This window comes from Scatophagus argus, chromosome 7 (assembly GCF_020382885.2).
Source record: "Scatophagus argus isolate fScaArg1 chromosome 7, fScaArg1.pri, whole genome shotgun sequence".
NCBI lineage: Eukaryota > Metazoa > Chordata > Actinopteri > Scatophagidae > Scatophagus > Scatophagus argus.
In genome coordinates, this window is record NC_058499.1 from 5,685,273 (window position 1) to 5,713,114 (window position 27,842).

The 27,842-nt window shown below is 42.6% G+C and overlaps 1 protein-coding gene across 2 annotated transcripts in view; it reads left to right on the forward strand.

The window, feature by feature from the left end:
• Positions 1 to 27,587, forward strand: part of peak1 (pseudopodium-enriched atypical kinase 1) — a 94,954-nt gene extending 67,367 nt beyond the window's left edge. For both annotated transcript variants that reach the window (XM_046392965.1, XM_046392966.1), the window contains 4 exons: positions 1,753 to 5,264; positions 13,307 to 13,554; positions 18,945 to 19,762; positions 23,284 to 27,587. In XM_046392965.1, the coding sequence (XP_046248921.1) occupies positions 1,888 to 5,264; positions 13,307 to 13,554; positions 18,945 to 19,762; positions 23,284 to 24,726 (5,886 nt within the window). In that variant the 5' untranslated portion in view covers positions 1,753 to 1,887 and the 3' untranslated portion in view covers positions 24,727 to 27,587. The remainder of the gene's footprint in view (positions 1 to 1,752; positions 5,265 to 13,306; positions 13,555 to 18,944; positions 19,763 to 23,283) is intronic.
• The last annotated feature ends 255 nt before the right edge of the window (positions 27,588 to 27,842 follow it).

A 27,842-nucleotide genomic window follows, 5' to 3' on the forward strand; every position in this document is an offset into this window, starting at 1 on the left:
AATCACACTCATCACACTCTTTTTGGCATTTTTTTTTGTGTTTGTTTGTTTTTTGTCTTTTTTTTTTTTTTTGTCGTTTGGACAGCATTGTGCGTTCTCACAGACAGTATGGATTCAGGACATTTACGTGAAGGCAACACATGGAGGAGAGTGAACAGGGTAAATCTGAACGGGAAGAACAAAACAAGGAGCTCATACCCAAAAGACTTGGTTTGTGTTTGAAAAGCCTGACATGGACCAGTAAACCGTTTGTTATACTTGAAGTGTTTTCTTCTTACCTTTTTATATTTTATACATTAATAGGAGTAAGTACTTTTTTATGGTCGAACAATTATATGTAATGATAGTATATAATTCCAAATGTAATAAGAAATAAGCCTTTCAGTATGGTTATTTTATGTAAATTATTGCTTACTGCTGTATTTGAATTCCTCCTTTCTTTGAATATCTGTTGATAAGAGAATTTACAACTGTATTTACACGTAGATTGAATAGTAAATTAACTGTTGCACCCGCATAATGTTATCCAAAGGTTGATAAATTGGGAATGATTTAATATAGGGTACTTTTGCATTGCGTAATTAAAAAAAACAAAACAAACAAAAATAAATAAATAAAAGGATGTGGTTTCCTGGTGCCACATAGTGTGACCTGGCAGGCCAAAAAAAACAGGATGTGTCTGATATGTATGCTGGTGCTGATAAATTGAGACCAAGCTTGGGTGCAGGTTTTAAAAGGTCAGTCTTTGTTTTCTTACAAAGGCTGAATGGTGTGAGATTTTAAACCTGTTTCTTTTATTTGTAGGGTGATTTGCTCCATTAACAAAAGAAATATTACATATATTATTTAGTTGCCATTTAAAACCATTTTTTATGTCATACGTCTATATTGATAGCTGACAGCTTAGTACCTGTATGTTGTGCAGTAGAAGAAGTTAATGTTTTATTGTTGTTTGGCAATGCACTCATAGACCGTTGAAAGTTGAAAAGAAAGAATGACTACAGGCCAACTTTCAGATTGAAGCTAGCTAAGGAAAATCTGCCGTGTGACCTAAACTTGTCTTTTTTAACTGCAGTTGTGTATAAAAAGTACAGGACAAGTTGCACTTTTTATTCGGTTTGGATGTGAGCATGGGAATAGTACTTAAATTTCAAGTCTAATTTGCTAGAATATAAAGCCAAACTTCATAATATGAACCTGAAAATCTCTGCTTCCGTGCCATTTGTCAGACTTCAGTTCATGTGAGGTCAGCTGAAGCACTTTTGATTTCCATTTTCCATGTAACTGATCTAGTTCGAAGGATTTAGGACATTGAGGTTTTTACTCAATAACAATATCAGTACATTTATCTCACCTAAGCCTGGTTGAACCGACCAACAACAACACAGCACAGCAATTCAGAAATAAGCTCTCTTAATCTCTCTTCTGTTCGGCCCCTCTGCTTTTTGAGTCTTACATGACCAGTTAAGGGTTAGGAGGAGACAGATGACTGCCTCTTTGGATAGGTTTGCTGCTAAGTAGTGAAAGTTTGCCACCTAATGGAGACAATGCAACACTGCCTTCATTCTCTGAGTCACCCAGCTTGTTTTCCAGTTTCATTCTTTCTGCCCTAATTTCTTTACTTTAAGAAATCTTTGTGTGTGATGAGTGCTGTTAAGTCAAATGTTTTGAATTGACATTAGATTATAAGATTAGATTCGATAAATAACAGTGATTGCTTTCGTAAATTGTAAATGCCTTTCTCTTTTTCAGGTCCAGTGACCCCCACAACTGAGTCTTGAATAGTGATCATCATTGGTGTACTACAATCAGTACCTGTGAGCCATAGCTTCATGGAGGGGTTTCCTGTCCACTGACCCAGCAGGCTGCCTTACTGGATCAGCAGCCATGTCTGCCTGCAGCACCTTCACCGAGCACGTGTGGAAACCAGGCGAGTGCAAGAACTGCTTTAAACCTAAGAGTCTGCACTGTCTGGCTCAAAGTGGTGGAAGGACGCCTCCTTCTGAGCAGAGGCCTCCAACAACTCAGCCACAGAATCCGCCCCCTACTGGGGCGAGAGCCAACCCTACCCTTACCAACAACTCTCAGAGGGTTGGCAGCGGGTCTGCTCGCTCAGGACATTTCCGTCCACCGGTGGCTAAGAAGCCAACCATTGCTGTCAAACCCACTATGATGCTGCCCTGCTCCTCTGTGGGACTGGATTCAGATGGCAACCTGCAGCGACCACCCAATGTGATAGAACAGGGCAAAACATCAGCCTTTACGATCTGGAATCGCAATGGGCTGAACCAAAAGAGACCTGGTGGGCCCAGCAACAATAACGAAGGTGAGGATGCGAGTGAAGAGATTGAAGGTTATGAGCAACTTAGCCCAAGGACCCCTAGTGGAAACAATAACAACAGTGGACTGACAGATGTCCTAAAGGAGATTGCTGGGTTAGGCCCTGGTCTTAGCCCCACGCCCCTTTCTGGTTCCAAGGACTTATTTTGGGGACGAATCAGTAGCTCATATCGGCGGTCGTTGGAAAGAGGTCTTCCAGCCTCAAGCTGTCTGGCCATGGGAGGCAGCAGTAGTGGTGGTGGCAATGCTCAGAAACAGGTATTCCTTAACGATAGCAGTGAGATCATCAGCACAGAGGGAGGTCGCTTTTGCTATCCAGAGTTTTCCAGTGAAGGTGAAGATGATGAGGAGGATGAGGAGGAAGAGACTGAAAGAGATGATGATGAACATGAGAGCTGGGATGAAAGTGATGAAGAGTTACTAGCCATGGAGATACGTATGCGAGGCCAACCACGATTTGCAAATTTTCGTGCTGCTACATTATCTCCTGTGCCCTTTGCTGCAGGGAAAAAATGGAATACCGTGCCACTTCGCAACCGCTCACTACAGCGGATTTGTGCTGTGGACTACGATGATAGCTATGATGAGATCTTGAATGGATACCCTTCCCCTTCCATGGATTCCAATGGAGCTCTGCTTCCATATGGGTCCCATGACATGCAAGGTAGTGGTTTCCTATCAAATTCAGAATCTGTCACCTCTCCAGAATCATCATCTTCGCTACCAGAGGATTCTCGAACAACATCCAGCAGTGGGAGCAGTGCTCCCTCTGGTCTTCGAAATGGTTTACAATCACCCACATCTCCTAAGGCACCTGTCATCTGCACTTCCCCTAAAAAAGAGCCTATCCAGAGAGCACTGAGTCCACTTAAGGTGACTGAAACACACAAGGCTGTACTGGCCATTAGATTAGAAGATCAGGATGGCCGAGAAGGGATGCCAATGCCCCAGGCCCTTCCAGGTCAACCAGTCACTATCAGTTTTAGTCCCACAGAGGAGCAAGCTAAACCGTACCGTGTGGTGAATTTAGAAAAATCTCTGATCTGTAAGCCTTACACTGTAGTGGATGTGTCAGCATCCATGGCCAACAAAGAAGAACAAAGTCCAGACTCTACTCCAAAACCAAAAAACCTGTCAATGCCTTCAAGCCCTACATCATTCTGTAGCACTCCTTTAGGTCAGCCCCTGTCTCCAACCTCTCCTGTGTCTTCATCTTCTCCTGTGATGCTAACATCGCCCACATCTGTAGCCGTGTCAGGGGCCTCCCGAAAGAAATCAGGAAGCATACGATACCAAGAAGTGTGGACATCAAGCACAAGCCCTCGCCAAAAGATACCTAAAGTGGATCTAGGAGTGGGAAGTAATCCAGGCCCCTCCATTCCTACTCAACACTGCAGCCACAAGTCAGCTCCCACTTCTCCCATTGCTGGGCTGTCTTCCTCCCGAACTGTACCTGTGAAATCCCCAAATTTATCAGAGATCAAGTTTAATAGTTTCAATAATGCAGGCATGCCTCCTTTTCCCATAATTATTCGAGATGAGCCAACCTATGCCCGCAGCTCCAAGAATGCTGTAAAGGTACCTATTGTTATCAATCCAAGTGCATATGACAACCTAGCTGTGTACAAAAGCTTCTTGGGACTCAGTGGGGAACTGCAACAGCCAAAAGGGGTAGGTAGTAGAGTTGCCAGCCATACTTATGAAGAGATTGGATCCTCTGAGAGTGTCCAGTCCTCCTCAACAGATAAAACTATCTCTGGTAGAGGCACATCAGAGAGAGCTTCTTTTGAAGAGACAAAAGCTCCAGCTGAAGCAGTTTCAAAAGCACCACATTTACAATCTAGAACCACTATAGACTCTTGCACTGTGACAAGCACTGTGATGAGCTCCACAGTTGGGGCCCTCTCTCCCACTACAACAAATCCCCCTGCCATTCTTGCCATTACTGCAAACCTACCTAAAACTAGCCCTACTGCCAATGCTGTTACTCACACCTGCAAGACAAGTGGAGAAGCTACATGTAGTAAAGATGTTAATACAGACTTAGCTTCTTCTGCTGGGACAGCTGTAAGCCATAAGGAGGAAGCCAGTGCTGTGCTTTTACAGATTGTGGCCTCCATTCATCCTCCCCAGTCTCCTCCAGAGTCTCCTTCAGCAAAATCCAAAACCTTTAATTCTGAGGAGCTGTATGCACTCCCACCTGATGCTATGGAGGAGACTCTCACCCGACCCAAGTCTCTCTTTTCCACAACTGATGGCTGTCTTTCCAAGCCCAAGAAGGACACACCCTCAAAAGTTTTGTCTAAATCTCAGAGTGCTTCTGCTGCTGTCCCACTCTCCAGTCCCCGATCAGAACCCAATGCCCCCTTCCCCCCTCCTAGATCTACGTCTTCCCCTTATCACGCTTCTAACATCCTCCAGAGGCACTTTGGCAACTGGGCCAGGAGTTCTGCCTCCAGTTCTCCTGTACGACCCAGTGAAGGTGAAGCAAGTCCAGGTGGAGAGGGGAGACGTGTTTCAGCAGATAGCTCCAAACCCAAACGCTGGATCTCCTTTAAGAGCTTTTTTCGTCGGCGGAAAGATGAGGATGAGCAGAGAGAGAGAGTCGAGAGAGAGAAGGAGAAAGGCAAGCTGGTTGGGCTTGATGGAACAGTCATTCACATGCTTCCACCACCACCAATCCAACAACATCACTGGTTCACCGAAGCCAAGCCAGAGGATCCCACCCAGAAGCCAACCATCATCTTCACCTACAAACCAGAAAGTGGCAGTAACACTGCTGATGGAGAAAGTGAACTGCACATAGAAGAGTCCAAGGAAAAAGCACTCCTGACACCTGAGAGCAAGGAACCCAGACCTTTGAGTCCAGGGCGAATACCAACTTCACAAACCACTGGATGTGATCTCATCAACAAAGACTTCAGGTATTTGTTTTCCAAGTTTTATTCACTGTTCTGACAAAACTATAGTCAACAGTTACCAGAGTAAAGCATGTCATAGTGAGGTTTCTGTTTAAAATTGGGGTTTGCCCAGTTCATAGTATTTGACATCAATGTGGTTTCAGTTTTTCATCAGCATAGTGAGATTTATTTGTACAAAACAAAAGAACCTAAACTAAACTAAACCTGCTGCAGGCAGGGGGGTAGTTTCAAGCATCAAGGCTCAAGGAACTTTTATTGTCAAACCAGCTCACATTTACATGCTTATGGTACAAAATTACCAAAATTACAAAATTTTTTGTTCACTGTTCTGACAAAACTATAGTCAACAGTTACCAGAGTAAAGCATGTCATAGTGAGGTTTCTGTTTAAAATTGGGGTTTGCCCAGTTCATAGTATTTGACATCAATGTGGTTTCAGTTTTTCATCAGCATAGTGAGATTTATTTGTACAAAACAAAAGAACCTAAACTAAACTAAACCTGCTGCAGGCAGGGGGGTAGTTTCAAGCATCAAGGCTCAAGGAACTTTTATTGTCAAACCAGCTCACATTTACATGCTTATGGTACAAAATTACCAAAATTACAAAATTTTTTGAATAAAAAATAGAAATATAAGCTAAGTAAAAATAGAATATATAAGCTAAGGACAAATACAATATAAAAAACTAAACATTCTGAGACAAAGAAATAAATAAAGAAGCCGGTTTTAGAAATATGCAGGACATGGCTAGTGTTCAGCAGTCTGACAGCTTCAGGGAAGAAGCTGTTTCTGAGCCTGGTGGTCTTGCTCCGGATGCTCCTCAGCCGCCTGCCTGAGGGAAGGGGTTTCAAAAGTCCGTGTGCAGGATGGGTGGAGTCCTTCATGATACTGAGGGCCCTCCCCCTGCATCGTGCTGTATTGAGGTCTGAGGTAGTGGGGAGTTTAGTTTAGTTTGTGGCCCTTAGACAGACTGAAGTTATGTTGCTTTTTGAAGTCCTATACCAGAAAACTAGTGAATGACACTATGAGCTGTAAGGTGAATATTGCTTTTACAGAGTTTTTATGCTGCCTTTTACTTTAAGACATGTGGCAGTCTTAAAGACACAATTGTCCTACATGACTCTTGCTGATCTAATGGATTGTTTTGCATGCAGTGCCCGTATTACCATTACCCACATGCATTCCCATCAGAGAATTCATGGGACCCAGCTTAAAATTAAGATCCTCAACCCTTGCCAGCTTCTCCTGCAAAGTGCCAGGGGTCCTTCTCCCCCATCATACAGAACCTCATCACAGATTCTAGAGTTGTTTGATCTTAATTTGGCATGTCTTCTCTCTCGCTCGCTCAGTCGACTGCTTGGGCTGTACTGGGTATGTAGTCTCCTCCCTAATGTCATCCATTACCTCAACAGCAGGCTATGTGCTCAGCAGTTCTCCCTTCAGGAGGAGATCTCAGTGTGTTGCAAGTCATCCAACAGCAGTGGGTCCAACCTTTATTAATAAACACTTTAGATGGTGTATTCTCTTTAGCTTCTCCAACTGCATCAAAGCCTCACTGTCACACAAATACAAACATCAACGTGACAATGTTTTCACTGTATGCTTGCATTATAATTCACAATTTGTCTTTGACTTGCTGTTGCCCATTCTGTTTCATTTCCTGGGATAAGTTTCCTGCAGAGTGAGTAATGGTGTGAGATAAAGATAACCCAAATGTATTTTCTCTTCTTAATTATAATGTAATTTGTGTGCCCACACATGCTCAAAGATGTTATTGAGTCAAGCGGATGCTGCTGTGGCCACACAAAAGCTCTGAAAGCACTGCTAATAAAATGTACTAATTACTAATCATTTTGAAGTTGGGCACTGAAAAGATTGCAATTTTTTGTGTTAATCTATGTTTTAGCACAGTTTTTAACGGGTGAGTGTATGCTGATAGAATGCAAATACATTTTAACTTCAGATCCACCAAACACACAGTTTTATTTAAAATTAAAACCTTTGTACTTTATTTAAAGCAAAACATGCCCCAAACCCCACCTCAAGCCCCAAGCTCTACAGTAGGTGTTTCAACAGTGAATCGTCTGACTCATCTGATGTAAGTTACGTCAAACATGCGATATCTGTGCAAACTGACTAATTAAAATGTTTTACAAAAGTCGCATCACCAACATTATTAATAGGAATAATAGTGTTGAGCTGTTAAGCTTGCAGATGCCACACCTACAAACAGAATAGTTTGGGCGCAACTTTTTCTGCTGTTTGTGTTTATCATCTCACCTGCTGTGTCATATTTTGTCTTCTACCTTACACTGTCCTTATCTGTTTTTTTCTCTGCTCTTTGTATCCCTACCACTCCCATATTATCCACATCTTCTGGGTTTTTTCAAGGTACTTGACCCCCCCCCCATCACTTTCTTTGTTTCATTTAATTATTGCTCCTCTTTTATGCCTTCCTTCAACATTTTCCCCCTCTGAATATATATATATATATAATATTTCTATCCTCCATACTGTCATGAGCTTGGCCCCATTCTGTCTTTTCTAGCTTTGCTGTTTTTTCTTTGCTCCTCAAGCTTCAGCTCTAGTCATCTTTTCTTTTCTTAGAGAAGTTCCTGTCTCTTAGCTCACTTCATAACAAGTGGTACAGGAATCAAGTATGCAACCGGTTTTCTATTAATATGGGATGTCTTTGGTAATGTGCTAAAATTGGATATATGATGGTGTACTGTATGTATTTGAGAGTAACCACTGTGATACGATTTGTTGCTGAAATCTACAAGTCATTAGTGAGAGCTTAGTTGATGTTTTCACTCACTTCAGAGGATGTTTTTTCCCACATCCTTGAAACTAAGATGATAATGTCAAGGGAAATAAATAGTCAGCAGTGAAGATGAAATGATACAGCATCACTCATACTAAATACTTCCTGTTTTTCTTGAGTAACACCCATCTAGGTTGTTTTTGGTTTGCAGAGGTATATGCTATATGTCTGCCTTCTTTCAAATATTTCAACAGGGGTGGCATTTTGGTTGTGCTGCTTAAAGTTAACTTTTTTTAACTTTAAGTTTGTGCTGCTTAAAGTTAAAAAAAAATGCATTTGAAAAATTCAAGAGCAAGTATGATCTGGTTACTGAGGATAATCCACAAACCCTTTTGTGAGCAGTTTCCTGTAGGAACTGTTTTCTTTCTACCGAGCTACTCCTTGTCACCGTGCAGTAGGAAACTTACATGTACTCATGTGAGGGAGTGCTTGTTACAGGGCGGGATGTGAACATTAATGGTGTCGTCCTTGGCTGAGCTGTAACGTTTGTTGGATTAGTGAGGTAGCCTCTCATCCATGTACTCTTTTTGTCTGCATGATGACACAGAAAGAAAATAGTTAGAAACCTCTCACAGTTTTTTTTTTGCTTCGTTGTATGAGACACATGCTCATACTGTCTAGCCATAAATGTATAAACCTGCATGAAATTGTACTTTAAGCAGACCAGATTTGATACATGACACTGAAACACTTACAAGGATCTCACCTTTGGCCCAGTCTACCCTTATTTTGTTTGCACCTGTCTTCTTTTTAGACCCCGCCGTTTACAGCATTCACTGTGAGCTTGTCAATTAGTAACTATTTTACTCACTTGTTGTGTTGGCAGTAGGTTACAGTGTTACTCCACTGTCTGTCTGATGTTTATCTCAGGCATAAGCACAAGGTTCAGAGTTGACCCAAAATCAGGAAATAACGTCTCCTTCTGTGCCTAGGCGTCCTTTGGTGTTGTGTAAGAAGATGTGACAAAGTCTGCAGAAATAATGTGCTGGTGGAATGTGAATAAATGCCTTACATTGCTTTGGTAGCACATGTTAAAGTGAAAGGAAGCTTGTTCTTAAACAGCTAGCTTGTTTGTTTTTAAATGCAAGGTCTCGCCTGTATGCTTTTGTTTTCCTTTCAAATTTCTTCTCCAGTACTTCTGCAAAGTACTGGAGCTTTAAAGCCTTTAGGAAAAGCTAGCAACTAAAACAACATCAGCCAATGCATTTACTATTTACTAAATGCTTGCTATTGAAAATATCTCTTCAAAATACATTTTTATTGCTGACAAATGGTAATTTACCTTGCACACACATACCAATAGCTTTGGTGAAAGGACCTTAAAATCCTGAACTGTCCCTGGGTAAACAGACCAGTACACATGAACTGGTCACACAGGTCATTCTACAGACCATTGGCGGATGAGGGGTTAACCCTGCAGGGCTGGTTTTTGTTCTTTTTTTTTTTTTTTACTGGAAGTAGTTTTATTGGCTCACATGGGCGTGCTCTTCTGTGCTGGCAAACACTCATTACCTGAGGCAGGTAAGAACATTCACATTCAAAGAGGGAGAAGCACAAGACGACAAGAGGAGAACATAAGCAGGGAAAGACTTTTGGATCCTTCGCAAGTAGCCAGTCTGCAATCACTGCTCTACCTAGAATGTGAATTCAGCTTTTCCTCGTTTTCAAGGTTTCCAGATGGGAAGCTGTGTGAGTCAGTATAGTGGGTAAGAACTGAAACCCGTTTCTTTCATTCACTTCTGTAAATATGTGCAACCATCCAGACCTTTAGAAGTCACTTTGACTTATTAAAGAGGAGAAGTTTTTATAGATTTTGCTATGTGTGTTTTGGATTAGAGTTTGTTCATTTCTCACAGTAGAGATCCGAGGCACTGTGAAATGCACTGCGGCAGCTTCATGCTGTCTGAACAAGTCAGATCCTGACACTGAATCGTGTTTCAACCTTAAAGGTATTTATTGTGTCAAGGGCCTCTCAAGGTGTGTATCCACACAGGATATTTTGTCCATAACAGGATTATGTGCTGGAGATTATCTTAATTGTGATTTAATGCTCTTTTTGCAGCTTATTGACTACTAATACTTCTTTTTGTTTTGTTTTCAGTAGGATTAATGTTAGTCGTGTCCTTGTGTAAGAACAGTAAGTCCAGTTAGTTAAAACCAGAACCACGTAATGAACCTCTGTTCACGTAGATAGAACAGGGAAGAATGAAAGAGGAAACTGCATATCTCAGGCCACCCACACTTGTTTTTTTATGCTAAATTGTCTGCATTTTATTATAGCACACTGTATTATACGCTGTTTAATTTGTAATTATACTCAGTCTCTATGCCTCCATCCTTTCACAGTTTACTTACTCTTTGTTTTATAGTTGGCTCTCAATACTGTGATGGGCCTTTTATATCAACTGTCTACTGCTGGCAAGAGCTAAAGTAATGCACTGTGGCAGCTCAGAGGTTATTGATCAACCCTCTTTAAAGGAGACACAGAGGGCTTATGGTCTACAAAGACAGATCATAAATGTGTCAGATGTGATGCTTTCATCAGACACCGAGCCCCAGGGCAGAGACAGACACATGAGCAAGGGCTGTTGAGTTTTCGTCGAGTGCTCAGTTTTCTGGCACATCATGGTCAAAACATAGAGACTGTAGCTGTGTCCAAAATGTTTTCAGATTACCTTCTATTGTAACTGATCTATATTCTGACTATATCAGGAGTCAGTTTTGATTTGAGAAATGTTTAGAAAAAACTTGACTCAGTGGTTCTTTCTGCATCACACCCTGTCAGAACCACACACAAGTGCCTAAAATGATTACTAAGACAAAAACAAACTATAATCAAGGCACACCGGGACGTTTTAGCACTTGATTTTACACTCTTAATCGCCGGCTGTGAATAACTGGCCAGCCTGTTGGTGACAGAAGAATTTCAGTTCATTTAGTTAGTGCAGTGGATGCTGTAAAAACTACAGGTCCCAAACACTGAAATGTTGAAATGTTGCCTCTTGAGCTTTACATTTTCCTGGCAGGGACATTTCCCTGTGATCACATTAATCATTAGTCATATTAGCAACATGTGTAGTCACAACTACAGTCAAAGGAAATGACACGTCTGGTTCACGACAATGAAAACATTAGTGCCAACCTGCCCCACCCACGATAACACCCCTGTCTATGAAACCAGCTCTATAAACTCTATGTGACCTTTTTTTTTATTATAATTTTAAAGATTTTGTTTTATTATTTAGCTAAAGGACAGTAAATGTGAACAGATAAAGATGATTTAAACTCAAAACTGCAGTGCTGGAGTACTAAAACAAAAAGCCACCACAACAAGCCTGTGATATTTAGAACAGGATTCAGGGCCAGCCACTTACACAAGAGGCAGGTAGCTAACATTTTCAGTATTGCAATGGGGGATCAAATCTACAGTAGTGTAGAATGTCACCCAACCTGGGTGGTCACAACACAGGTGGCCTGAGGCTGTAGTGTCCCACGCAGGTCACATTGAAAGGCCAAGACTGAACTGTTATCAGATCAGAGTGTGATAACCGAGTGGCTTTGAGTTTCTCATTTACTGTGATCAGAGACTGATCCCGGATGACTTTTGATGAAATACCTGCTGTTAAAGTTGTTTTCAGGATGTAGCAGTGAGACACAGTCACCGAAGTGACTGAAGACAAATTAGGTCGTGACTTGTAGTTCACTTTAATAAAAATGAAAGGTTTTATTCAACAAAATGCTCCCTTTCAGCTGCAGCAACCAGTTGTCGTATATGACTTTACATCCCGCATACGTCTGTTTCATCGTTTTATTTTGTCACGTCTGCATAGGCTCTGTGAACTGCTCTGATGACTGGACCGTATAACAATTTGACTCTGCTATCGGCTATTGGTAAATAAGCAGCTTTTTTAAAAGGAATGTTTGAATTGAAAAATGAAAAGCACTTGTAGTCTGTGTTTAAGCAATATATTTACTATTATTTTATGTGCTTGCGTTTGCATCCTCCTGCTCATGTACAAGACAAACAACAGTGTCACACGCCATGAAAAACTGCTCTGTAGTGCTACTAGTTGTCAGAAACATTACATGATGCTGTTAAATTCCAACTGGTTTCTGACCATGTTAGCCATGTCAGAAAAGATTTTGTTTTTTACAGTGCGATGATATAGTAATGCACACAGGCCTCTTGGGCAATTGTTGCCCTGTCACTTCTTTAAGAAGACACACATGTGGTGGATCGCCTGTCCAACTTGCATCTCTGATGGTGAGCTACAGTATATGACAAGCCTCTCCCCAGGGCTTTCACACTGTGATTGGAGTCACTGTGCAATCTCAAGTCTTGAGCGATAACGCAGTCTGAGTAACTGTGAGATATGACCCAGATTTCCACTCTCGGGACATAATGAAGGATATGGCATCCTGTTGTTATGGGGAACATTATGTGTTCATCTGCTGTAAATCATTCTGAACAGCAGCTTTACAACAGAGACATAAAACGCAACAAATCAGGCCTTGTGGTTCATAATTCCACACTCCGTTAAAAATGTCTGTCAACAGATGAGGAGATTTCAACTTTGCTTGTTAAGCTTCAGCGTTATAGAAACATAACATCCGCCACCATATCACCAACAACCTTTTGATCCCTCTGCTTCGGCCCTAAAATAATACCATCCTGCTGTTACAGAAGGATTTTCAAAATATATTATCACATACCGTTTTGACCTGCTTTGCCTTTTTCTTCCGCTTTCCCTCAGGCAACTCGTGTGTACTTTCATATGAAACACATCAGGCTTCAAAAGCCCCCCACTTAACGACTGTGTTGACTCTAATTTAACACGCAGACTGATTTGAGTGAGTGAAAAAAAGCTGACCAGATCAAAATATTTTTGCTTTGTGTTTTGTTCATATCCTTTGATGTCAGATACGGTTGACAGACAGATTGAAGCCCTTATCAAAAGCAGCTCGTTTATCACATACAATCACTACTGTCTCCACAATAGAGCTCAGTATCGTCATTCTTCTCTGTTCTGACTTGTTTTGCAGATATTTTCATGCAGAATTAAACCTTATCATCAACAGAGTAATGAACAATCTCAAAGCAGTGGGGAAATTATTATCATAGATTACAAAGGAAAGAAAACTAATTTAATTAAACTGTTGATGGAGCTAGTATTCCACATTTTCATAACTAAACGAAGCATGCGGCTCTGTGTCATCTGCAGCCAGGTACCAGTCAGTGCCAGCAATACCAGGGATCGGGAGCTGACTGGTGCCGCCTCCCTGCCTGCCAAAGTGAATCTGGGGCTGGTGCATGGGGAGGGCGAGGAGGGCCATGCCAACCAGGTTTCCACACCAGCTTCAGCCAGCGAGGGCAGCGCCAGCCTTGGAGATCCAGAGGAGGACGGAAATCACTCCCATCACTCCCACTCGACCGCCTCCAGCCAGTGCAGTGCCACATACAGCAACCTTGGTAAGAGCTGTGCATCTGTGTGTGTTTGTGCTGTAAATGGCTGACGTGAAGCTTATAACGTGTACTTAACTGTGCTGTGAGGGTAAGTGAGTGTACGACGGAAGTCTGGATGTGATAAATGCCATTCCTCTACACATTAACTGATTTACGACTGGATTTTGTTTTGTAATGGTCCAAAATTAATTTGTTTCCTTCTGCAGGGTTTTCTGTTATTTACCAAACATGGTCCTCTTGCTGCTTCTGTTCAGCATTGAAAGAGTAACAGAAGTCATTGGAAGAATATTTCCAAAATGTGTCAGCCCTCAGTGTCTGCACTTTACTTCACTCCTAAACAGCTGAATTTACTTTTCTTCAGCATCAGCACACCTCCACATGTGACAAGGCATAATTTATTCCCTGCTAAAACAGCTGGGGCTCAAAATCTCAACACATTTTGTCACCCACAGGCTGCAACTCAGAATTTAAAATAACTTTAATAATTTTACTTCAGCTAGAGGTGCAAATCTTTGCCCTGATGTTAGTTGCCCGTTTTTAGAGCTGTTTCTGTCCCCATTGGGCCCCATATGCTGTAGTGCCTTTGTTGGACGTGCAGAAATGTACAGAGTAGATCACTCGCTCTGATAAAGAACTGACCCTTGTGCTTTCGTCCTGTGCTTTTTGTTCCTCTGTGTCTCGTTGCCTTTGTCCCCTGCTCTTGGTGTTTTTCTGAAAGCCACGTTTGAAATGATTGGGCTACACTAATAACATGTATTATACTCTCTCTGCTCTCTCTGAATTCATAATTGTCTGATCTGACGCTGCAGTATTTGAGTCCAGCTTGAACAAGCTGTGAACGTCTCTGGCACCTCCGCAGCCCGAATGAGATTACTCCACCGGTTGTAGTACACAAATTCAATCTCTTGTGGCAAATAAAAATTGCTTCCAGTAGGAATTTAAAAATGAGCTGTCGAACCTGAAATTTTCTGTTTAAATGGACACAGTGAGTCGAGTCAGGGGAGCAAAGGCACAGAGAAGATAATTCAGGAAATAGAAACAGACGAGTCTGGGTTGTAATTGTGTTTTCTGTTTTTGTTATCTTATTCTTAATGTCACTGATATGTCAGTGTCAGTCAGAAGCTCAGGAATGGTGTACATAATGGATAAAAAAAAGTCAGATTTTTTTTTTATTTATTTATTTTTTTAAAGGTTGCTTTTTTTTGGTAAAAGCATGATATCAGACAATCCTTAAAAGGCACAAGCCCATCTGTAAATCCTTCGCATTACACTGCTGCAGACTGCAACATTACATCTCCATTTTGGAGCCTGTTTGTGACCAGTTGACGGTGGACTTCTCATCATTACACACTAGACAGTCTGTTGGCGGTGGAACACTGAGCACGTCAAAAGCAGACCTTTTCAGCAGCAGCATTAGGAAGAGAGAGGTTGGCACTTAAAACATGAAGCTCTCTGTGTGTGGGAAATGATCTCGCTGGGATTAAGTGCTATGTGAAACAAGAAGATGTAGAAACACAAAGTGGTAGGATGGAGAGTGCAGGTTTTTGGAGTAGATGCACTGCTGAGATGCTTAACTGTGTCCTTGCACATCTGCTTGTGTGAGGTTTTAAAGGTGTGTAGGTTTTACATTCTTGTTCAAGGATTCATCAGATGCAAAAGTGTTTGTTTTTGTTTGCCATCGTTGCACTAATTTGTTGGGGGTTTTATATACAAGGGTACGTGTAAACAGTGTATCCTGGTTGTCCGCTTGTGAAGCTCAGAAGGCACACTGGCTCAGTGGGCTGATATGTTGTGAATGTCTAAAAAGCTCCCTGGATGACGCATGGTGAGCTGCCTGCAGCCTGATTTTTACTCTTCTGCATGCTGCTAATAAGGAACGAGGCAGAAAGTGCGTGTTTGCTTGCCTTCAAACATTTTGCAGTGCAGTACATCATGTTTGTTTGGAAGAGCGTGTGTGGCGAGATTAATGTCACAGCGCTGAGTGTGAAGCCTGCACCTCTATCTTGTTTTACTTGTCAGAATTGCAGAAATAGAACTAATTGGTCGCCGCACTCTCTTGCTGTCCACTTTCGGCTCCAGTAATACTCCCTGTTCACACATTTTAGTGGAGAATCACATTCACCTAGCGAGCATAAGTGTCTCTCTCTCTCTCTCTCTCTCTCTGGTTATATATACACAGTATGCACACACTTGTGTTTTAATCAGAGCATCAGGCAGTAGGAGGCAGAGCGCTCGCTGTCTCACTCAGTGAGAAATCTCCAGCACTGGTGGGAGTGTTGAGCCTGCCTGTTGGCTCCAGAGGCTCTGCACTGACTCTCAGAGATGGAAGCAAAGAAAGACGTGTCACTCTGCCTCCCTGCGCAGCTGCTGCACCGCGTTTACCTAAAAACTTTGAGGCATTAGTGGAATTGAGGTAGGCTTGTTTTTCTTGCTTTTCCTCCCTCATCTCTCAGCATTCCTCATCTTTTTTGTTTGTATCTGCGTCATCAGGTGTCTCCTGCTCACACCTTCGCCTCTTTGTGTTTCTCTTTATCTGTCATTCCTCTCACTTTCGCCACCTTAAGCCACCCACTTCGCTGCTCACTTCATTCCTCCCCTCAGTTCCTCTTCATTCTGCCCACCTCCTCTTGTTACAGGCTTTTATTGCAGCACAGTGGTTGAACACTAATCACACTGCTACGGCAACAAGTTCCTTCATCTCCACACAAACAAATACTGGTCTCCAGAGCTGTGCGTGGAATGCTTTAGTATGGCGTTTTCATAGCCAGTCATCTCCAGTCTGCGAGGGGATGACTTAAATATTAATTTTGTGTCGTGTGTGAATTGTAGTTTCAGTTTATATTCAAAGAAAGGAAATCATTAATCCAACTCTGCCAGAGAACGTGTGTCACGAGGCATTTTCACCACAACTGCCTTGGTAACTTCTCATGTTTGTATGTGCTTGTTTGATTTTTCATGTTGATGATGTGACAGTTTGCTTGTATTTGCTGATACACAGATTTGGATTGAGGAAATGGAAAACAGCCGCAAAATTGCTGTTTCACCTTAGGTTCTGTGTTGAAGAGGAGAGACAAAATTAGCTGTTTAATCCTGACCAGATTTTGGAGGGTTTGGGATTTTCTGCTGTTTTAATCACCTGCAGGTGGAAACAGATCAAATGACTTTTGGTTCAGAAGCAGTTTGTTTTAAATTACAATAAAATAACTTGGTATTAATGGATTTCAGTCACTGTGCAACACTTTTAAGGAACACTTTCAAAAACCTAAACTCACCTGTTTTGGAATTTTAGTTTTACTATGCACCTGTCACACTGTGCTCTGTTACACTGTTTGTTTAACTGAACAGTTCATCCAGAATTACCAGGCACAGATAAGAATGCAGATAACATTTAAAACTATAAAGGTCTTTTAAATAATGACTGAGAAAGCACACACAAAATAAATAAATTTTGTACTGAAGTACTTTTTTAATTCTTTATCAGGCAAAAGAAGACATTTTAAGACAAAAAAATTGTCTTGGCCTTTTTTTTCCACTGTGTTTAGACATTTTGTAGATTAATAGATCAGTCAAAAAAATAATTGGCATATTGAACAACTTGAATGTGAATTCTGATTAGCCGCAATCCTGATTTTATTATGTTTTTTTTTTTTGTAAGATAATATATTCAAATCAGCCATTTGGTTTCTGTAATCCCTCCATTATAATACTACATATTCTTGTTTTTGAAATGCCAGCCACAGACTGAGTCAGTCTTATGTAATTTAGTTAAATCACAACAACATTGCTGCAAAAGCAGATCCCCATGACTGGACGATGGAGATGGTTGTTTTCTTGGATGGATTACTTCAGAGTGGTGGAGGAACACATTAAATAGACCCGTTCCAGGGAGGATTAACCAAGACTCATTTACTTTATCCTGACTGCTCTTTCTTAAGGCTTCTTCTCCTTTCCTAAGACGATGGCAGCATGACGCACACGTGAGGAGTTGCTCATAGCATTGAACAAGAATTTGCAATCAGCAGCATTTGTACGGTGCAAAGACAGCAACAACGGTTGGTTCGAACCAGTTCCTTTACCTTAGGGAACTGCAAAGGTTATTTGGCAAAATAATATGACAATGAAAGACGTCATCTTATAACACTCAGTAGCCTCTCATCTTGATCTTCCAGGAAATTGGAGTGTTCCCTGGTGAGTTGAAAGGAGGGTCATCCGTGACCTTGTACAGCCTCTCAGTTAAAACCGTTTCATTCCCACCATGAGAGCGGCGCGACTCCTTTGTTCTTTTCATCTTATCAGACACATGTCTTTGACTCGTTTGTCTCTGTGGTTCTCAACCTCAGAGAAGGAAGGAAGAGGAAGTCCAATCAACCCCTCAACCCTCCAGTTTGCCTCCCACCTCCGTCCCACAAAATAAGGTCACTTCAAGCCACCGATGAATGTGCTCTCCACTGCCTCTGTAAGCCTCACTGCAGGGCAGAGCTACAGATTGAGCCGGGCAGCTGGGTGGTTGGAGGTACGACTTGTGCCCAGCTGTCCTGCCCTCTCGCTTCAGTTTGCCTCAGGGACACCACTTCCCTCACGTGCCACAGCAGATAAAACCTCGTGTCAGCCTCTCGACTTCATGAGAGGCAGCAAGCCAGTGGGCGGCTGGAAATGCCATGTGGGAGAAACGAGAATCTCAAGGGGATGATTGTGATGAAAGAGTGCAGCATAATTTCTATTTCAGGTTTCATTTTTATCCCTCTCAGCGTTTAGGAATTGCAACTGGATCTTTATGAAAGTCGCATTCAGTAAATCACATTTGATATGTGTTTTTTATGTTGCTTTATCCCTTCTATCAGATCACCAGAACTGGTCTTAACAGCCAAAATCACAAAAAAGATCTTTCAAGTGTGGAATCATTTGGGTTTTGTTTTTTTTTTTACAGCAATTGATATTGTGCCCACAGTAAAATAAATAAAAGATAAAAGAATGAACCAGAACTGTTATCCAAACAGCAACAAGTGGCTAATCGTCAGAAAGATGAACTAAACAACTGATTTGCTCTTTCATTTATTAGGTATGAACAGATTACAGAGGGCCAAGCGTGGTTGATGTATCCAAATGCTCTAGTGAAGTAAAAGTAGCAGTTGAAAAACAGCATGTTGCATCTTATCACATCCATATTATATTTAGTTACTTCATTGCATGCAAGCAATATTTCTATATTGTAGTTTGTGGATGTGGAACTTTTTTAAAAAAAGTAACACTTTTACAGTTTAAATAAAGTCCAAAGCTGTTTTTCTGCCTGCTGTTAGCACTATGTTCTTCACCCAAGTTTATACAGTTAAATGATGTAAGCACTTTGGTTGATTTTTATTCATGCAGTACACCTTGTAATCTTTCTTGTCTTCCAGGTCAATCCAGAGCCAACATGATCCCACTGAAACAGCCACGGAACATCAAAGCATCTAACGACACCTTGGCCTCCATCGACCTGGACGGACTTTCCGACCTGCCAGCCCCAAAGGCCACACCACCGCCGCTACCTAAGAAGGTTGTTCCTCGCTCAAACACTGAACCCAGTCTTGGAGGCAAAGATCCAGCCCAGGGAGCCCTAAGACCTCGGGCTGAGGCCAAACCTGGAGGTACCAACTTGAGTGTGGCCAACCCTCTATATGATCTGGACTCCACCTGGGAGACGGCCAGTCAGAGCTCTTCTCTCAGCTCAGAGCCTCATCGAGCTCACGACCACGAGAGCGGTGACTCCCTGGAGAGACCAGCTGCCATGACTGCCAGCAAGGGCCGCCCAGCCATCAGTGTATCCTCCCTAGTTGCTCAGTCCTCATCAGCTGCCCCCAGTGTGACCACTGGCAGAGAGAGGAGGGTCTACCCCAGTACAGAGTCTTTGGCAGGAAGGGTTCGGACAACGGGTCGAGGAGCTGCTGCGGGAGGTGGAGGCTCCAAACCCCAGAGACCTGCTCTTTACAGGGGGTTAGACAGCTGGGACGAAGTGGTGGGAAGGATCCGGGGGCTCCACACGGACACACTGCGGAAGCTGGCAGCAAAGTGTGAGGACCGTTTTATGGCTGGTCAGAAGGATCACTTGAGATTTGGCACTGACAGCTGGTCCCACTTCAGGCTGACCACCGGGAAACCCTGCTGTGAGGCGGGGGACGCTGTGTACTACACCGCCTCGTATGCCAAGGACCCATTGGTGAATTATGCCATTAAGGTGAGGTGTCTGGTTCTGGTAATAGATCACTTTGTTCTGCCAAATGAAAACATGGGGTTTGATGCATAGTTCGTGCTGTTTGCTCGTGGCCAGATGAAGGCTATTAAAACATGCTGCCTCTTGTTTTGATTAATTGAAGTCCCTAAAGTTTACTTAAATCGATCACATTTGACCTTTGCAGTCTCATGCTTACTTCTGGGGCCAGGTTTAATATATTTAACGTGGCGAGATCTGTCTCTTCATTTAAAAATACTTCTTGAGGCTCTTGGAAATTATCATTCATTACTTTTTTAAGTATTCATATTAGCAGATGAATCAGTTATGAAAGTGATTGTTAGTTGCATCCCTAGTCTGCTAAATCCATGTGAAATCTTGAAATCTGTCTGTTGTATCATTTTATTCCTTAAATTGATTGAGAAAATCCAGTTGGGATCTAAAAAGGTCTTAACTTGGTCCTATTTGTATGAAGTGATACTTTAATATATTATATTAATATTTGAAATACTCAAACTGTATATGACCCTGAAGCATATACTAACTTAAGCTAGTTTTTCCCCCCACCTTCCAGGCAAAGTATTTAAAGTCTTCACTGAGGAGGGTTTATACTGTATGCTTTTGCCAAATATTGCGACAAGCTTCTTATTTTCAGCATTTTGTTAGTTTGAATTCATTAGCGTGTGTTTGTTTGTTTGCTTGTTTGATTTTGAGTCATTGCTTTGCATTCTCCCTGCATCAGAAAAGACTCAGATAAAGCTGGGGTGTGGAGGCTGCTGTCCTTGCACTGGATTTATTAAATTCTTGTGATTCGTTTTTGTGTTGAGGAATCTCGTCAGCCGAGGTGGCGCAGGAAGTTTGCGCTGAAATATTGGCACTTGAAAACTTGGTGCCTTTAGGGCACAACCTTAAGCAATAAAACCTGTGTCTGCATGCATTAGGGTTTTTTATATATATATTTATATAATTGTATGAGGGTGGCAGTTCTGTCAGCTTGTGGCGCAGAGTGTGTGTGATATGTGGGAGAAAGAAAAAGAGAAGTGGTGGTGGTGGGAGCTGGGGGCAGAGAAGAGTTATGAAGCTAAATACAAAGCAGATATGGATGAAGGTTGCATTATTCACAGGATATGAAACTCTCTGCTGGCCACAGCACTTCAAAGCTTTGCCTTCGTATTAACAGCAGGCTCAAGAGAAAGTCTTGTTTTTTTTCATGATGCTCATCCATAAATAAGGCAACCAGGAAGGAGCAGAATGAGTAACCGAACCCAAACAGGCCCAATTAAACTTTTCCCAGCTCTCCATATTAATGTGGCCCAGTTGTGCGTCTGCCTTCCTTAACCCCAGAAAGTGGAGTTGATCCTGTTGCAAATGAGATTTTACATGGTGTGTTATTTTTAATGTGCTTCTAATTATTCATAATGCACCTTGAGCATGTCTGCGTGAGTTCTTGATTCTCTGAGGAATTCAGCGAGTGAGTCTGTGCGCTTTAAAGCTTTAAAGTATCTCCTAAGTGTCATCATTTAGGAAACAAGAGGGAACGATAAATTAAACTGACTGTTCACTTGACAGTTTGTGCTACAGCCAACAAAATCCCAACACCTGGCATCCAAACAGTGAAAATATGTCCTGAAAGAATGATTGGTATGCAGCTTTAGTGTCGGAGGCAACACAGTCTGTTGAATGTGCACAGCAGTTACACCGTGCATTTAAAAAGAATTCACTGCTGCACACATCTGATGTCTGTGCATAAATTATGTCAAACACGGCTGAGGTTAAAGTCACCTTTAATAGAAGTAATAAAGTGAACTGATTGAGGTTGCAGCAGTAGAAATAGAGACACAGTTTTATTGTACACTTGTTCATGTTCATGCTGACTGAGGTCAAAAAGACAAGTTTTGACAGGACAGCCGAAGAGGAGGGTGATAATTCAGTGTTAACACGTGCTGACTCATAGCTGACTCCTGCTGTAGAAATATTATGATTGTGTCATGTATTAAAAATCAGCTGTCCTAAATAAGATTTTTTGTTTTACACCTGTGAAGAGCTTTGTCTCATGTTAAACATAACTGTGGAATGCAGTTCATTACATTACACGTCTGGGTAATTTTTCAATACTTTATGAGATTTCAGGATTCATACTGGCTCATTTGGCAGAGTAGGTCAGTCAGTAATCATAGGGTTAGTGGTTTGATTCCTGGCTCCCAGTGTGGGGGTTTGCAAGAGACAAAAGTGTCAGTTTATTTTATTTTAATTTATTTTTTTTCTTTGTTTGTTTGTTTTCCTAAGATGATCTGCCGTAAAGGGTCTGCATTCCTAATGACTTCGAATAAACTCCATTAATATGAGAACGTACAACCATAGTTTCATCTAAAAACACCTCAGTAGTGCAGCATGAACTTCTGTCTCTTTGTGGGTGTTTGAGTGGATGTTGTGACGTCTGCACAGGCTGATCGGACCCTCGGCTGGGCTTCTCTTCTCTGGGCTGTGATCAAAGTGTAGGAAGGAAGAGGAGCTGCAGAGGCTGGAACTGAGCTTTAATGGACAGCGATGCCGTGACAGCCTGGACTCTTGCTCTCCACTTCTCACCACTTTATGTTTCATTGACTCCGGAGCTGCAATGCTCGAGAGAAACAGAGCGCGACGGAGAGTTTTGAAACAGAAAACACCTTTAATCTTAGAGTTCTCCTGAGCATTCATTTTTCAAAGTGGTGTATTTTGTTCCTGTGGTTGCAGAAGGTTGCTGTTCGTTAAGAGTCCCTCGTGGCAGTTTCTGTCGCTGGTCTGAGTTTATTTTACTTCATTAAAATTATTAGCAGTCCCTTGATATTCAACAAAGGAAGATTTAGAGGATTTTTTTTTCTAAGGTATAAACATGAGCATTCATCATAAATTTCGACCATGTTAAAATGCGAAAGTAGTTTTTCCAGCTGTGTCAAGAGGCCAGTAAACTTCATCAGAGGTGTTTGTCATGTGAAGCCACAGTTCAGACCCTGCAGAGACAAAGTTCAAACTTAACTTTCTAGCTCTGGTTTTTATTTCTTCACACAACTACTTCTGTCACTTCTCATGTGATCAGCAAAGTCTGTAACACCATGAATGTTTGCCAGGAGAGACTCTTTGAAAGTTCTTAAAACCGGTTGGCTTTTTGGCAAACGCCACTCAGACAGGAGTAAATGGAGCATTTGTTGATGAAATTGCATGCGGGACTGACTCATAATAAAATAAAATACCCATGCGCATAGCAATAAAGGACATTGACAAGATGTGGCTCTTCTGCTCACAACGGTGGAGCTCTATGGCACAGAAGAATAAGACTCTGGATACACAGACAGTACTGATTATTAGGATCTATTCATTGACGTTTCATTGGATTTGTTGACAGTAAGAAAAGCACAGAATATCACCAGACTTTCACAGCAGTATTAATAATTTGGAATACAAATAGTGTCATTATGAGAGGTTTCTCAGCTCAAAAACAAACCCTGCGCTGATGTTAACATTCTCTGTCTTGTCTTTACTTTCTCCAGATCTGTCGGAGCAAAGTGAAGGAGACCCAGCAGCAGTTTTTCCACAGCCTAGCAGTGAGACAGAGCCTGGCCGTGAACTTCAACATCCAGCAAGACTGTGGACACTTCCTGGCTGATGTCCCCACCCGCCTGCTGCCCTGGGAAGAGGGAGCAGATGAGGAGGAGGAAGAGGGCGAAGAGGAAGATGGAAATGGGCTGAAGGAGAAAGGGATTAAGACCGAAACCAAGACGACGGATTCCAAAGCTTCAAATGGTAAATTAGATGAAACCCCCGCAGCAGGCCACATGAATACCGCTGGCCGCTTAAAGAGTCGAGTGGTGGTCATCACACGCGAGGTGCCGTTCCAGACGGTGGCTGACTTTGTCCGAGAAGGCGTGGCACGACACACTCATAACCCGGAGCTGTACGAGCGCCAGGTGTGTCTCCTGCTGCTGCAGCTGTGCTCCGGCCTGGAGCACATGAAACCTTACCACGTGACCCACTGTGACCTGCGAATGGAAAACCTGCTGCTGGTCCACTGCCAACCTGGCAACCCCTGGAATTTGGATGTTCTTGAGCCCAATAATAACAGCAGTAGCAGTAGCAGCAGCAGTTCTGGTGCAACCTCTGCCAGTGCTGCTGCTGCTGCCGCCGCCAACGCCACCTGCCCCGCCCGCCTCATCATCAGTAACTTCTCCCAAGCAAAACAGAAGAGCACTCTCATGGTCACCGACCCTGGTACGCTGCGTGACCAGTCCCGCCTGGCACCCGAAATTGTCACAGCGACTCAGTACCGCAAGTGTGACGAGTTCCAGACTGGGATTCTCATCTATGAGATGCTGCATCGGCCCAACCCGTTCGAGGAGACGCCGGAGCTGAAGGAGCGGGAGTACACCTGGGCGGACCTGCCGCCACTGCCTATCAGATCCCTCTATTCACACGGTCTGCAGCAGCTGGCCAGGTTACTGCTCACCGTCAACCCGTCTGAAAGGATCCGCATGTCCGAGGCCCGGGCCTGCCTGCAGTGTTTGCTATGGGGCCCTCGTGAGGACTTGTTCCAAGCACTGGGCTGCAGCAGCACAGGCCCCATCTCAGGGGCCACTGCCAGCCAGCGCGAGGCCACCCTGCAGAACTGGCTGGACCTGAAACGGACACTGATGATGATCAAGTTCGCGGAGCGCTCGCTGGACACGGCTTGTGGCGTGAGCCTGGAGGACTGGCTGTGCTGCCAGTATCTCGCGTTTGCCACCACAGACAGCCTGAGCCGAGTGGTGCACATCCTGCAGCAGCCGCAGCCGCATCCACATCCACAGCCCCAGAACCAGAACCAGAGCCAGAGCCAGAGCCAGAGCCAGAGCCAGAGCCAGAGCCAGAGCCAGAGCCAGCCGACCCACGCAGCTCAGAACCAAACTCAAACGCATCAAGCACACACCCTCCACCTAACTCAGTCGCAGCCACTCTGAGTTCCTCTACCCAGCTGTTACTATGGCAACAGATCCAACATCCCCTGTGTGGTCCCTTTGCCGATGCTAATGTGTGACGTAAGCTAATAGTCAGCTTTGTTGTTGCAGCAGCCTAGTGCTCACCTAAAGCGAAACAGCTGGTTGTGCAACGTCTGTGTTTTCTGTCTGGACAAATCAATCCACAGAGTGAGAGGCTGTGTTCCCATCAAACAGGCAAGGCTTCATGATCAGCAAGATGGTTAAGAGTCCAGCAAATGAAGTGGCTGTCTCACATTGTTCTCAAATCCAGTCCAGATTTACCAGGATGTGTGAGGGAATTTTAGAGTTTTAGGGGTTTTTTTCAACCGAAGCTCTGCAATGCTACAGAATCGGAATAACTAGTGTATTAGATATAGTTTGCATGGCCGATGTCTCCAAGATTGGTTTGAAGTGTTGTCAAAAGGAATAAATTTGCAATTTTATGGTATTACACATTAATATTCAACTGGAAAGTTTCATCAGACATCTAAAGATATACCAAAGTTTGAATCTCTCAAAGTACTCCGTTTCTGCAAAGAAAACTCGAGAAAGACAGATTGAGATTTGAAATCAACGAAGGCCAAAAGGACAAGCTGAAGGGAATGAACAGTCAAACAATCTTCCAAACCAACTGGATGGGTTTTGTTTTTTAATCTAGACTGATCCAAAAGTGAAATATGTTTTACCACTGAAGCCAAAGATCAAGTTTTTACCAGAGATGTTTGATCGCAAAGTGTAGTCAGACATGATGACAGTAGCCAGATTTATTATTGGTTAGTCCCGTCCCGTCCTATCCTGATGTTTTTGTACACCTGAGACCCACTTCAAATCCGTGTCAGATGTCAAAGCCAGTCAGAAGTGGACGCTAACAAAAGTAAAATGCTTTTGTATCGTACCACGCTTAACGCTTATGCACAGATCTTTGAGGGATGCAATGAACGCTTGCAGTTTTCGGAGCAGAGTTTACAGTTTTTAAATGCTTTGACGTTAAACTGGGACACGTTGACCCTGACCGGTTTGGATTTTTGTCGGAGTTATGTGCAATTAGTACCTTTGTCTGTTACTTCCTGGACGTAACAGTTTCTGAACATTTCTACGACATTGTGCAGTCTTTTATTAATCCTCTCTTCCATTAGTTTTGTGGCACATAAACTGATGCATTTCAGTTAAATCCTGCAGTTTAAGAAGCAAAGTTAAGTTCCGTGTGAAGAGCATCTTCACAGAGGATGGGAGACAGGGATGTTTCAGGGACTGCAAAAAGTTCTTCTTTGTCTACTGTGTTGTTTTTGTCAAGTTGTTTTCGAACGGTTCTGCGTTACGGATGACATTTGCACATTCAGTGTGAACGTTGGGGCTCCTCGACGGAGGCTGAGGACGCGATGATGCAGGACAGACTGAGAGAAGTTCCTGTGGATTTGAGGAACTGGATTTGAGTTGTTTTTGCAGCGTGTGGAATGTAATAGTTTGCCTGGGGCTGAAATGGACGTTTGGACCTGGTCTCATCTGCTTCAGAAACACACTCATCTTCCAACTGAACCACTTTGTTTCACACACAAACTCGTCGTGTAAAAAACCGACAACCACAGCCTTGAAGAGAAACTCAACCACTGAGACTTGCTTCCATTCCTCGCGCCTCGTTTCTCGTCCGCTTTGTTGTTATCCAGCTGATGGGACAGTTGATCCTGCGTTGATGCTCGCTGCTTTTCACTCAACGGATTTCTTCTGCTTTAATGAAATGAGCTCTGTCTTATTGATCAGCATCTACCAGCCTGGAGTCGAGTGGAAGCAACACATGTACACAAGCCTCAGCTTCTCCATAAAAAAACCATGAGAAACTGTTAATATTGAGTTTTATGCACATGGGTTTATTTGTGGTTGTGATGATCCAACACCCCTGATAAAAACATCTTAAACTCAGAACCAAGCAGTACTCGTTGTACTTTTGTACAGAATGTTCCCTTGATATGAATCCTGGTGGACGATGTTTTCAGACTGACACTGCAAAAAGGCTTTTCAAAAGTTTACTTTACTTCTGCTCTGGTTAAGTTTGTGTTTGGGTGGCGGTGGGGTGGGGTGGGGGTGTGCTATTGGGATCAGGATCCTGTGATGGTTTTTACTGCAGATGTACAATACAAGACTTAATGGTCCATGGAGAGCGAGTGAGACAAAGCAGGTGTGAGTTTATCGCTGCGTTTAAAGGGTTTGTGTACTAAAGGAATGTGTGTGGACAGCACTGGTGGCTGTCCTTGTGTCCAGAGATTTAAGCCTTTATATAGTATATATAGTATAAATATATATATATATATATATATATATATATAACCTTTATCTATTTTAATCCACACACTATTTTGTCGAGTACAGAGCACCTCTATTTCTGTCTTTAGAGAGTCTAAACATCATTTCTTCATTTTTAAAGCTTTACTTGACTTTCTTCAGACTTGCTTGTTTTTTAGGGGTTCGGGTGAGTAGCTGTCACTATCAGCCTCCTGAACAAAGGATGAAAACATCTTTTAATCTTCAAGCTACATGATGAGGAGCATCAATGTACAGCGTTTTAGCCCTCTGGTAAAGTTAAGTTGATAAACCACTTTGAAAATGGACGTTTTTAACCCATCGTTCATCAGCCACGCCGCCCACAGCGTGTTTTCTTTATTCTCTCTCTTTGCTCCCTTTGCTCTTTCTCATTGTTAATTGCCACTGAATGGAGGAAAAAAACTAAACAGAAGCTCTCTAAGGCTTTCTGTTCATATGTGTACAGTTTGTCTCCTGGCGTGCCGCCGTTTATTGTTGATCAAGTTAACCAACAGTAACAGAACAATAAATATATGTTTTTATATATATACATTTCGTGCTGCTGTGTTATTGATGTTGTGTTTTCTCGACTTTTACCCTCCGGAACAGAAGAACTGAAACTGATATCTGTGACTGGACAGATTGTAAAAGGGAGGATCTCAAAGTTTCAGCTAATGTTACTGCACTGATTTTATGGCTTTTTTTTTTACATCTATTTCACTGCCTCTCAAGTGTTTTATTACGTACTAGAGTTAGATTTGCAGGATCAAGAGCAGTTTCCTGTCATCTTTGACCTGGACTGA